Raw genomic sequence first — 12,003 nt, 5'->3', positions numbered from 1 at the left:
TACAGAGAGCAAAAGGGAAGGTCTGTGATGGAGAGCAAGGCAGGATGGATTAACTGACACAAGGAATGATGGGCAAGGCGACACTGAGCCGGTGATGGTGGACCCTAGGTGGTTCAGAGTCAATGCCTTCACCTTCATGGCCCGGGCTCAATGGCCGGTGACCAAAGGTTAACAAAACAAACCATTTTGTGTGAGAAACCTGTCTGTAGTGTCAGTGACCTGAAGGGCAGCAATGGGTAAAGAAATGATTATCATCTAATTTGGAAAGCTGCCTACCAGCTTCCCTGGTGTTTGGATTCAGCCCTTTTACTGCCATGGCCTGCGTTCGATTGACCAGGGCAACGCACTTTCTTGGTGCTGTGTGGGCTGTCACCATTAACCAAAATTCCATATGAAATGAATCCAGGTCTGGCTGCATCCATGGAGTGAGAAACAGAGTGAATCTTGCAGCTGGATGATCTTTCATCAGAGCTGGAAAACTCAGAGATGTAACAGGTGAAAAACAAGGCAGAGGGAGGGAGTGAAAGGGCAAAATGGAAGGATATGTTCAGTTGCAAGGCATGAGACATAAAGAGATGATGGTGCAGAGCTAAATGTGGGTGGAAATGGGACGGATTTTAATTTGTGCTGTTCAAACTGGAACAAATATCACTTAAGAACAACTAATCACAGCAGCTCTTTCAAAGCAGCACACTGGGCTGAATGGTCTCTTTCTGTCCTGTAACTTTCTATAATTGGTTCATTTTCATCCCCACTCCGACTGCCTTCACAGTCATTCGATCATCTTACAACCCATTACAGCAAAATCCACCTTCCTCCCTCTTCTGACTTCAGGACACTGAGCAAATTCAATGAGTTTTCTTGTCATTTAGCATGAGCACGGGATTTGGAATCAGATCTGGAAGGTTTTTAATCCGTTTAACCAATAATTAATTTACAGACTCTCAGTTAAAGCCAGGAACAATCAGTATGATTCTAACCTACGTGGGGAAATCCCAATGAATTTTAAACCCATCACTGTAACCAGCCAGCCACTACTACAGTCTACACATAGACTCCAATGATGTCTGTATAAAATCAGAGAATAGTTACAGAGAAAAGGAATATCTGGCCATGTCTGTGCCTCTTCCCCCACCTTTCCCTGGTCGCCCTGTCACTTAAAAGTACAGGACAAGAATCTATCCAATTCACTTTTGAATACTTGGTGTCTGAGCATCCACAGGCATCTGGGGCAGAAAATTTCAAAGATTCACCAGCCTTTGAGTGACTCACCTCAGTCCTAATTGGCTGACACATCATCTGGAGAATGTGAGCCCAGTTCTAGATGCTCCAGCCAGGGGAAAACAGCTTCTCAGACACAGAAACAGACAAAGAGAGAGCAAGGCACGTCCCAGGAATGATGCAACTTTTACTCACACTTAGATAAGCAAACTTTGATATTGCTTCTTGCTAGTTTTGAACCTGAGATTTTACACATGCTGGGCAAATATGATAACCACTGCACTACAGAAACAAGTGAAGGCCTTGGCTGCAATGAGCATATCTGGAATGTTAAACTGTGCTGTTACGCAGCAGCACTCTAGGTCTCCGTTTTGGAGAAATGGAAGTCAGCTGCTATTATCAGGAATGCTGTAGAGAGATGTAATCATAAAATGGCATAGCACCATGTATCCATACAATAGCATAAGAGGCCCTTCCATCATCCGATCTCTGTCTCCTTTTTAAAAGAGCAAACAAATTAACTGCAATTTCCTTCTCTCTTTCAAAAAACCTGTGTTTTTTCTCCCATTCATTTAATTTCCTAATTCCCTTTTGAAAAAGGAGTTTCTGCAGAATCTATGCCTAGTTTGCCTTAATTCGCAGGGTTTCCCTGACCCAATGACATGAATATTTAGACTTGGGTTCCGAATATACTTTGATCAGAAAAAATAACCCTTTTGTAAATTCGATATGAGATCAATTGCATAATTATATCACGTTCATATGGCAAACATCTCATTATTTCCGAGTTGATTTATACAATCTTATTACTTTTGCTCTACAACCCGTTAATCGAGGATACTATATTACAGAGGAAAATGATTGTCTGAGTTTAACAGAGCCCTGCCAAGATCACGTGTTCAATGCTTTGTTTACTTTATTTGGTTTAAAATATTTTTGTTTTTGGAACAAAATCTTACACAGAATAAATATTTGTGCAGCAAACAGGGTAGTGCTCTGCTACCAGATTGTTTGGAGGATCCCAATGGTTAGACTGAAAGGCAGGGAGTTGCAGGAAGACAACTGTTGGTTTCACCCTGGTGCCTCAGCTTGTTTTGAATTTTAAAATGTAGAAGTGTCCGTCCAGCAAATGTCTCAGGCAGCATTGCTTTCTGCTTAATCATTAGGAACATCCTTCTCACCTTCGGAGGGCGAAATTCAACAAACTTTGCTTAGTATTTGTTCCGATATTCTCTATTTAATATCAAGATTTTATCTGATATTGATGTCCTCATTTGTATTGAAACTCTCTGAAATATATAGCAACATCGAATTGCAAAGATGACTGTTAGACAAAAGAATGCCAGTCACCAGGTAATGCAAATCATATGGTGCTCATTTGAAATTGAGCGCAGTTAGCTTTTAAACAAAATCCAAGAACTTTACTGGGAACAGTTTTGAGAATGATGCGTTAATTATATTTGATCTCTCTTTGTTCCAGGTGAGAAGCTTTCTGGTGCATAAATCGGGTCCATGTAGAAGACAGGAAGGAAGCCAGCAGATCTGCACTGCACCTCGGTTTCCACGACTCCCTCGGTTGCTTTTCCTGATACTCTATTCTGAAGACCGGTTATTTAAAGGAATGATTCTCTACCAGCTCTGTCATTTCCTCTGGTTCAATTACAGCATCATTTGTATCTGTCTTTATGAGCACACTTTACTATGAGACGTCTTAGAGATGGTGAGCAACAATGTTTATCTGCATCGAAAACCCATTAACTTCTGTTGTTGACTGAATGAACTGCTAATATGCATGCCAAGTGAAACCAGGCAGGAACATTATCCAAGCTTGCTAATTTAGAGTGAGGAAAATTTGCATAATTCATATTTGCTGTTCCCAATTGTGGAGAACAGAAAGTCCAGAGGTTAGTTCAGAGCTTCCTTCTCCCTAGGTCTGTTCTGATAAGCTGTGTCTATCTGAGTTACATTTATACAGATTCACTCACTCAGTCAGTGATCGGGTCTGACTGAGATACAACAATAACTGCAATGGTTGATATTTATATTGAGCTTTTAACATAATAAAATGTCCCAAGGAGTTTCACAGTAGCATAAGGACATATTAGGTAAGATGACCAAAAGCTTAGTTAAAGAAGTTAAGGAGTGTCTTAAATGAGGAAAGTGAAGTGAAAAGATGGAGAGGTTTAGGGAGGTAAGTTCCAGAGTTGAGTGTCCAAGCAGCTGAAGGCATGGACACCAATGGTGGAGCGATTAAAATCGGGATGAGGGACATTATACTTAAATTCATTCATTGGCTACGGGCCTCACTGGCCAGGGCAGCATTTATTTCCCAACTTTAATTGCCCTTGAGAAGGTGATGGTGAGCTGCCTTCTTGAACCTCTGCAGTCCATAGTGCTGTTAGGGAGGGAGTTCCAGGATTTTGCCCCAGCAACAATGAAGGAATGGTGATATATTTCCAAGTCAGGATGGTGAGTGGCTTGGAGGGGAACTTTCAGGTCAAGGTGTTCCCATGTGTTTGCTGCCCATGTCCTTCTGGATGGTGCTGGTCGTGGGTTTGGAAGGTGCTGTCTAAGGAGACTTGGTGAGTTTCTGCCATGCATCTTGTAGATGGTACACACTGCTGCTACTGTCCATCGGCGGTGGAGGAAGTGAATGTTTGAGGATAGGTTGTCAATCAAGTGGGTTGCTTGTAGTGGGTGGTATTGAACTTCTTGAGCGCTGTTGGGTCTGCACTCGCCCAGACATCCGGTAATGGTGCTCCATGTATTTACATATTCAGTTTGTTGTCATTTTCTCCTTTCTTACTCCAGATTACTTCAGTTCTCAAAACTTCAGTTACAAGTCCCAGCTCCCCAATCCCAACACTGAATTTCCTTTCTCATTCCACTGTGTTGTTCCTTCAAATCAACCCTGTTATCTGTCCTGAATGAATCCATTTCACTAACAAATGTTGAAATGGTTGCTCTACACCCACAGGGTTTCATCTGGTTAAAGCCACAAAGGTCCAGTTTTCTCCTGGAGTTTGAGACCAATCAGTTTTGAAAATGATGCAGAGTTTCAGCCAATGAGGGAGATCCGAGTTCAGCCCCTCCCCTCATTCGCTCCGATTGGTTGGAGGGCCATCCGCTCCTTCTTGGTCCTCGAACCCCGCCCCCTCTTCCTATTGGTCCAGAGCTGCCGTCAATTAATCCCCAGGTCCAATGAGCTAGAGCATGCGCAGTGCGGGTGATGGCGGACAGTTGAGGCGGTTGTGTGGAAATTCTCAGCCGGTAAATTACTGCCGGGCGGGTCATGAGGGAGGGAGACAGTGGGATGGGAGGCTTCATAAACACCAGTGCGGGGCTTCTGCCTCCCGGGAACAAGCCCAGGTTAACGGCCGCCATCCTGGGTCAGCGAGTGGAGGATGGTTCACATCAGAGGATGGGGGAGGGGGGACAATAAATAAGAGGTTACACTTTGGGCTCAAATCAATGAGGAATCTGATCTGTGGGAAGGAAGGAAACCCTGGGAGGTGGGCGGGAAGGATTCAGAAACACCCGCTGGAGGCCCCAAACCCCCAATAACAACCTGCACTGGAATCCTTACTTTCTGTGCCGGCATCTTGGTGAAGCAACAGCGAGTGGGCGGGGCTACTGGGTCCCAGTGGCCAGGAGAGAAAATGATTAATTCATTGATTATATTCTCACTCTCCACAGAGAGGCTTGAGAACTCAACCTAGCCAGAATGGAGGGAAGGAGAAAACTGGGAGTTGGGGAAAGGAATGTTGGAGATGGTGTGATGAATTTGCCAGGCTGACCAACAAAAATTAAAGGACACCTTGCCATGGGAGTCCCTTTGAGTCGGTGGCAGGGTGTTGGGTGGGGTGCTGACAGAGCTGTTGGAACACAGAAACAGTGGGGGACAGGGTTCTGTGCAATGAGAGGGGTCCAATTTAGGGGACAAACAGTGCCCAGCACCATGTGGCCTAGGATAGTTGACTTAAATACATAAATTAAGGGATGGCTGTTCACTCTTGAGGTTTGGATTCCAGTACGAGGAGGAGGAAGAGTGTGTGGGATGAGGATTTACAGCTTTGCAGGAAAAAGTGAGGAAAACAGGTTCCATAGAAACTAGAATTGTCTGTTCAGAATTTCTAACCTGCACTTACAGTGATGAGTTTTGTAAACTCCTTTTCCAGGGTATTAGAACGGGTGGATTTACAGACAGGCAGCTCAAACTGAACATCACAACATGATCTGACAGAGTCACTCAGTTCACCTTTGAATGTGGAAGAAGAAATATTTGTCTGTTCTGTCTGTGGGAAAAGATTTCAAACACCAGTGTGACTGGAAAAGCACCGAGACACACACACCCGAGTGAGAGTGTTCCAGTTCACAAACTGTGGAAAGAGCTTTAACCAGTTACACAGCCTGAAAAAAAAATTACACTGTTCACAGTGGGGAGAAACCAGACACGTGTTCTGTGCATGGATGAGCTTCAACTGATTGTCCAACCAGGAGGGGGACAAACACCCTGGCATGATGGAGAAACCATGGAAATGCGAGGACTGTGGTAAAGGATTCAATTCTTCATCTCGGCTGGAAATCCATCGATGCATTCACACTGGGGAGAAGCCGTTCAGCTGTTCTGTGTGTGGGAAGGGATTCAGTCGGTCATCCAGCCTTTGGTCACACCAGCGAGTTCACACTGAGAAGAAGCTATTCAGCTGCACAACCTGTGGAGAGAAGTTCAAGTCTTCATCCATCCTCACTGAACACCAGCGAATTCACACGGGTGGGAGACCATTCACTTGCTTCGTGTGTGGGAAGGGATTCACTCAGGTATTCGCCCTCCAGTCACACCACCGAATGCACACGAAGGAGAATCCATTCAGCTGTATTTCCTGTGGAAAGAGCTTCCGGCAGTCAATCGACCTCAATGAACACCAAAGCACTCACACTGGGGAGAAGCCGTTCAGTTGTTCCATGTGTGGGAAGGGATTCCGTTGGTCATCCCAACTGCTGACACATCAGCGAGTTCACAACGGCGACAGACCATTCACCTGCTCATTGTGTGGGACGGGATTCACTCAGTCACAACACCTGCTGAGACACGAGCGGGTTCACAAGTGACTGCAGTGATTGCATTCTGCTGTAATTGCTGCTGTTAATCACATCCAGTCTGATAATCTGACAATATTTGGGTGGTTCCTGCTGATGTTAACAACCCTATAACTGACTGCAGTTTAATATTCTGGAGATGTCACAATGTCTCATTTTAAAATTGCCATCTCCAACCTTTCTGCTTAATGAAGAATTCTCACCAGGAATTAGTTTGCAGTAAAATTAGGAACTTTTGCCGCTATCCTAAATTGATCTTTGGTGCAAAATCTACAATTCAATGTCTGAGAGGTTCCACTGATTAACATCACCAATTAGAAAGTGCTGATTAATCCTCGCTGACAATTCTTACCGATTGCCACATTCTTCACAGTGGCACCTCCGTTTTGAAATTAAATTATCAAGGAACATGAAACAAAACAGTAAAATATTTTACAGGCACATCAATAAAAGCTTCATCAATCAACATTGATATTGATGAAGCTTGGAAGTCGCTGAGTTCAATCATTTCTGACACAGCAGCAGCAACATTTGGTAAAGGTGGAACCCACAACAAAGACTGGTTTGAGACCCACTCAGTAGAGATGACATTTGTCATTGAAGCAAAAAGCAAAGCTTACCTGATGCACAACATAAACCCAACAGCTAGAACACTGCACAACTTGAAAGTAGCCAAGATGGTTGTGCAGAAGACAGGGAGATGCAGTGTAAATAAACACTGGATCAGCCCACACTAAGAAATCCAAACTGTCTGGAATCTCCGTGCTATGTATGATGGGATCAAGAGGGCGCTTGGTCCGACCATCACCCAAGTTGACTCCCTGAAATTGGCAGATAGTGAAGTACTCACTGACAGAAGTCCCGCTGGGTTGAACACAATTGTGAGCTGTACTGCCATGAGACAGACACCTCCCAGTCTCTGTTTGACTCTCTCCAGCAGCTTCTTGTCATGGGCGAGTTGGACAAGGAAATTTCATTACTTGAGCTGGAAAAGGCCATTGATTGCTATTGATGGAATTACAGCTGAACTGCTCAAGCACGTAAAGTCTGCTGCCACACCTTCATGACCTCAATTCCATAGGACATGCATGATTCAAAAGTCAGCATATTATGCAAAAACAATTGTGATGAAAGAGATTGCAACAACCACAGGGTCATCTCACTCCTTAATGTCACAGGAACCACCTTCGCTGGGATGATGCTAAAAGACTTTATCTACTTGCACACTGAGTGTGTCCAGAAGCACAGTGCGGTTTCTGTGCTGGCAGATCTACAGTGAACATGATCACCATACGTCAGTTACAAGAGAAAGTTTAACTGGTATTTAATTGAAAATGCTGCCAGCTTCTGTGCTGAGACAAGTGAAATGTTATAAATACGGTGTGAAAGTAAACCTTTAAGTATGAATTACAATTGACTTGTAGAATTGTCAAAGGCACCGAAAAATTGGATTCCCCAAATATCAGCTTTAGCCTTGAAGTTATGTTTCAGACATCACAAGCTGCGGGAAGCTCCATCCTCTTTAACTTTTTGTGGTCTAAGGAGGTTGAAGCTGATTTTGTTTGTTTTATTTTTCTTCAGTTTTATTACAGTCATTTGGAAAGGTGCCTGAAGGAGAATGAAAAGAAAAGTAACATTGGGCAAAGCTGAAAAAAAAAACAATTGGAATTGCAAAGTTTAAGATGGTGTTTGGTTCTTCTTTGACCTGAAAGAAAAAGTTCCATAAAGTCAACATAATTGTGCACAATTTGAGAATGTTTGCTCCAACCCCTTTGAAAACAAGCAGAGGAGTTAACCCTCTCCACTGACAACACGGTGACGGTTTGAACTAAAGAGTTTGCCTTTTAAAGATTTGGTTTCATCCCATTTGTTATCTTTCAAGACAAAGTGCTTGAGCAGGAGAGATATGGGTGTTACCTCCAAACTGATTGCAAATACCTGTGTCTCTGCTCTACAAATAGCAGATTGTGTGAATATTGAATTGGACAGTAAAGTTTCTCCAGGGCTCCCGAATGAGATAAAATGGTAATTAATGGGATGTCCCAGCTAGAATAAAAGATAAAGTAAATCACAACACCAAATGGGAACTGGAATAACTCACCCTGGGTGTAGTTCAATAGAATAGATCAATCTGGTATCCATATCCATTCTGGTGAAAGTCCAGAACATGTAAATGAGATTCGTAAATTGATAGCTTTCTCTTGGAGATACTTGTATTCTTCCCTCTGAACTTTTTTAAAAACTTGAATTTGGTAGTCTGGTCATTTCGTAAGGCATTGGAACTTGCAGGGGGAGTTAAGTAAAGATCTTTAGACAGAGACCCTCCCCCCTAATCTTTTGGTAAGATTACCTGAAAGCCCAAAAGTGACTTGTATCAAATGGTCCATGGGGCATGATACTGGGATACCACTGTGAGTGCGCAGTTGTGATATGTTATTGTGGTGTAATTAATGTGTGGAAATGCATGGTGAACCTGCACCGAAGACCTGACCCCGGACATGCTCAGCTGTTCAAACAGAACAACGTGAAGTGATTTATGTAGTCAGTATGAGGCAACATTTGAAATCATTAAGTTATTGACACAAAGTCCATGGAGAAACTGATCTTAAACAATCAGGATAGAATTAAACACACTGGCATCTATCAGAGGGAGTAAAATTAAAGTGAAGATGGATTTAGAAAATATCCACAAGGTGGATGGCAGTGAACAGAAAGCTGGAGCATCTTTAAAGTCCATGCATGAACTTTTGTTTGAACCATATGTATTTATGACATGCCAACATGGTTTTGTGAAAGGGAAATCATGTTTGACAAATTTGCTAAAGTTCTTTAAGGATATAACATGCAGAGTTGTGAAAGGGGAACTGGTAGACTTGGTGTATTTGGATTTCCAGAAGGCATTCAGTAAGGTGCCACGTAAAAGGTTCTTGCACAAGATAAGAGCTTACGGTATTGGGGGTAATGTATTAGCATTGATTGAGGATTGGTTAACACACAGATGACAGAAAATTGGGATTAATGGGTCTTTTTCAGGTTGGAAAGACTTAACTAATGGAGTGCCACAAGGTTCAGCTCTAGGGCCTCAATTATTTACAATCTTTATTAATGACTTGGAGGAGGGGACAGAGTGTATAGTATCCAAATTTGCTGATGATAGGTGGGAAGGCATATTGTGATGAGGACATAAGGAATCTGCAAGGGGATATGGACAGGTTGAGTGAGTGGGCAAAATCTTGGCAGATGGAGTTTAATATAGGAAAGTGTGAGGTCATGCACTTGGTAGGAAAAATCTAAAGGCAGACTATTTAATGGAGAGAGACTCCAAAAAAGCACAGCCAGAGGGATCTGGGTGTTTTTGTGCATGAAACACAAAAAGTTAGCATGTAGATGCAGCAAGTAATTAAGAAGGTGAATGGAATTTTGGCCTGTATTGCTAGGGGGTTGGAGTTTAAAAATAGGGAAGTCTTGTTCCAACTGTACAGGATGTTGGCGAGGCCACACCTGGAGTACTGTGTACAGTTTTGGTCCCTGTATTTAAGAAAGGATATATTGGCCTTGGCAGTGGTTCAAAAGAGATTGACTGGAATGAGGGTTGACTTATCCAGAATGGCGAAACAGGTTAGGCCTTTGTTCATGAGAGTTTATAAGACTAAGGGGTGATCTTATTGAAATGTACAAGATCCTGAGGGGGCTTGACAGGATAGGTGTTGAGAAGACATTTCCACTAGTGGGGAATCTTGAACTAGGGGACATAGTTACAAAATAAGGGGACACTCATTTAAAACTGAGATGCGAAGGAATTTCTTCTCTGAGAGGATAGTGAATGTCTGGAATTCTCTACGTCAGAGAGTTGTGGAGGCTGGATCACTGAAAGTATTTAAAGGTGAGGTAGATAGATTTTTAAAACATCGTGGAGCTGAGAGCTATGAGGAGCTGGCATGAAAGAGGAATTGAAGCCTGGGGCAGATCAGCCGTGATCTTACTGAATGGCGGGACAGGCTTGAGGAGCCGAATGGCCTACTCCTACTCCTACTTCTTTTGTTCTTAATAATTTAGAATTTTAAAAAAATTCTTCATGGGATGCGGGCATTGCTGGTTCGGCCAGCATTTATTGCCCATCCCTAATTGCTGTTGAGAACTGAGTGGCTTGCTCGGCCATTTCAGAGTCACCACATTGCTGTGGGTCTGGAGACACATGTAGGTCGGACCAGATAATCCTTTCCTAAAGAGCATTAGTGAACCAGATGTTTTTTTTTACAACAATCATTATTAGACTTTTAATGCCAGATTTTTGATTGAATATATATTTCACCATCTGCCATGGTGGGATTCATACTCGGTGCTCAGAGCATTACCCTGGGTTTCTGGATTATTAGTCCAGTGACTATCATTATGCCACTGTAGGTGGGGAGGATGAATCAAAGTCGATAGTTATCACATTTACCGGAAAAGGTTTTAATGTTTATTTTTGGTGGCAGCTCAACGGTTTGGTTTGCTGATTCTGATAATTCTAGTAGCTTTAGTACGTTATCTACAGTAAGTAATCAAGAAATTGGGAAAACAAGCTCATAGTTTAGGAATGGCTGGGTTAGTCAGAAATCAGTGAGGAATCAATAAGGATATTCTCTTCTCAAGGTGTGGCGATCTGTAAAAAAATTATCAAACATTATAGGAATAGCTAGCTCCCTCCCTCCCTTTCTCTTGCTTATGAAGAAAGATTCCATAGCAGCTTGTTGGGTGACAAACACAGGACAGACCTGTTCTCTCTGCCAAGGACATGTCTCTAGCACAGGACCTGAAATGGAACATTTCTACCTCTGATTTGATTCAATCTCATGACCCATACGTAAACCATTTGTCTGTGCAAAGGTTCAAACAGGCTCTTTTTGGACAAGTAAGAGGTTTCAAGGTGATCCACACTCTGGCTTCAATACCCCCACACTCTGGCTTCAATACTCCCACACTCTGGCTTCAACACCCACACACTGGCCTCAACACCCACACTCTGGCTTCAACACCCACACTCCGGCTTCAATACCCCCACACTCTGGCTTCAACACCCACACTCTGGCTTCAATACCCCCACACACTGGCTTCAACACCCACAGTATGGCTTCAATACCCCCACAATCTGGCTTCAACACCTATATACTGGCTTCAACACCCACACACTGGCTTCAACACCCACACACTGGCTTCAACACCCACGCTCTGGTTTCAACACCCACACGCTGGCTTCAACACCCACACTCTGGCTTCAACACCCACATTCTGGTTTCAATACCCCCACATTCTGGCTTTGACACCCACACACTGGCTTCAACACCCACATTCTGGCATCAACACCCACACTCTGACTTCAACTGCCACACACTGGCTTCAATACCCCCACATTCTGGTTTCAACAACCACACTCTGGCTCACATCAGTGAACTGTTCAGAGAAGACGACAGCCACCAGCTACGGAGACCAGCAATCATTCTGTGTCATCTGTTTGTCCCTAGGGACTGGTAAACCATTCTCATCTGTCACCGATCATGTTTTTTTCTGTCCATTATGCATCATTTTTAAACAGTTGCTTTTTAATAAACCAACTGAAAATCACGTATGAGTTTGAGCCGCTTTTTTGGGTAGTCTGACTCCTGGATCAAAAATCTTCCTGACCACTGCATGCAGTTCCAG

At 43.2% G+C, this 12,003-nt stretch overlaps 1 protein-coding gene across 1 annotated transcript; it reads left to right on the top strand.

Moving 5' to 3' along the window:
• The first annotated feature begins 5,456 nt into the window (after positions 1 to 5,456).
• On the top strand, positions 5,457 to 7,729 carry LOC121270439 (zinc finger protein 239-like). Its single transcript, XM_041175773.1, has one exon. It carries the CDS (start codon positions 5,740 to 5,742, stop codon positions 6,331 to 6,333), a length of 594 nt encoding a protein of 197 aa, XP_041031707.1. The 5' UTR covers positions 5,457 to 5,739; the 3' UTR covers positions 6,334 to 7,729.
• Positions 7,730 to 12,003: the final 4,274 nt, after the last annotated feature.

Source organism: Carcharodon carcharias, chromosome 27 (genome assembly GCF_017639515.1).
Source record: "Carcharodon carcharias isolate sCarCar2 chromosome 27, sCarCar2.pri, whole genome shotgun sequence".
Classification (NCBI taxonomy): domain Eukaryota; kingdom Metazoa; phylum Chordata; class Chondrichthyes; order Lamniformes; family Lamnidae; genus Carcharodon; species Carcharodon carcharias.
This window is presented reverse-complemented; position numbering and strand designations above follow the sequence as displayed.

Excerpts from the sequence above, each read along its gene's own strand:
- LOC121270439 (XM_041175773.1), top strand. The coding sequence starts at position 5,740 with ATGATGGAGAAACCATGGAAATGCGAGGACTGTGGTAAAGGATTCAAT.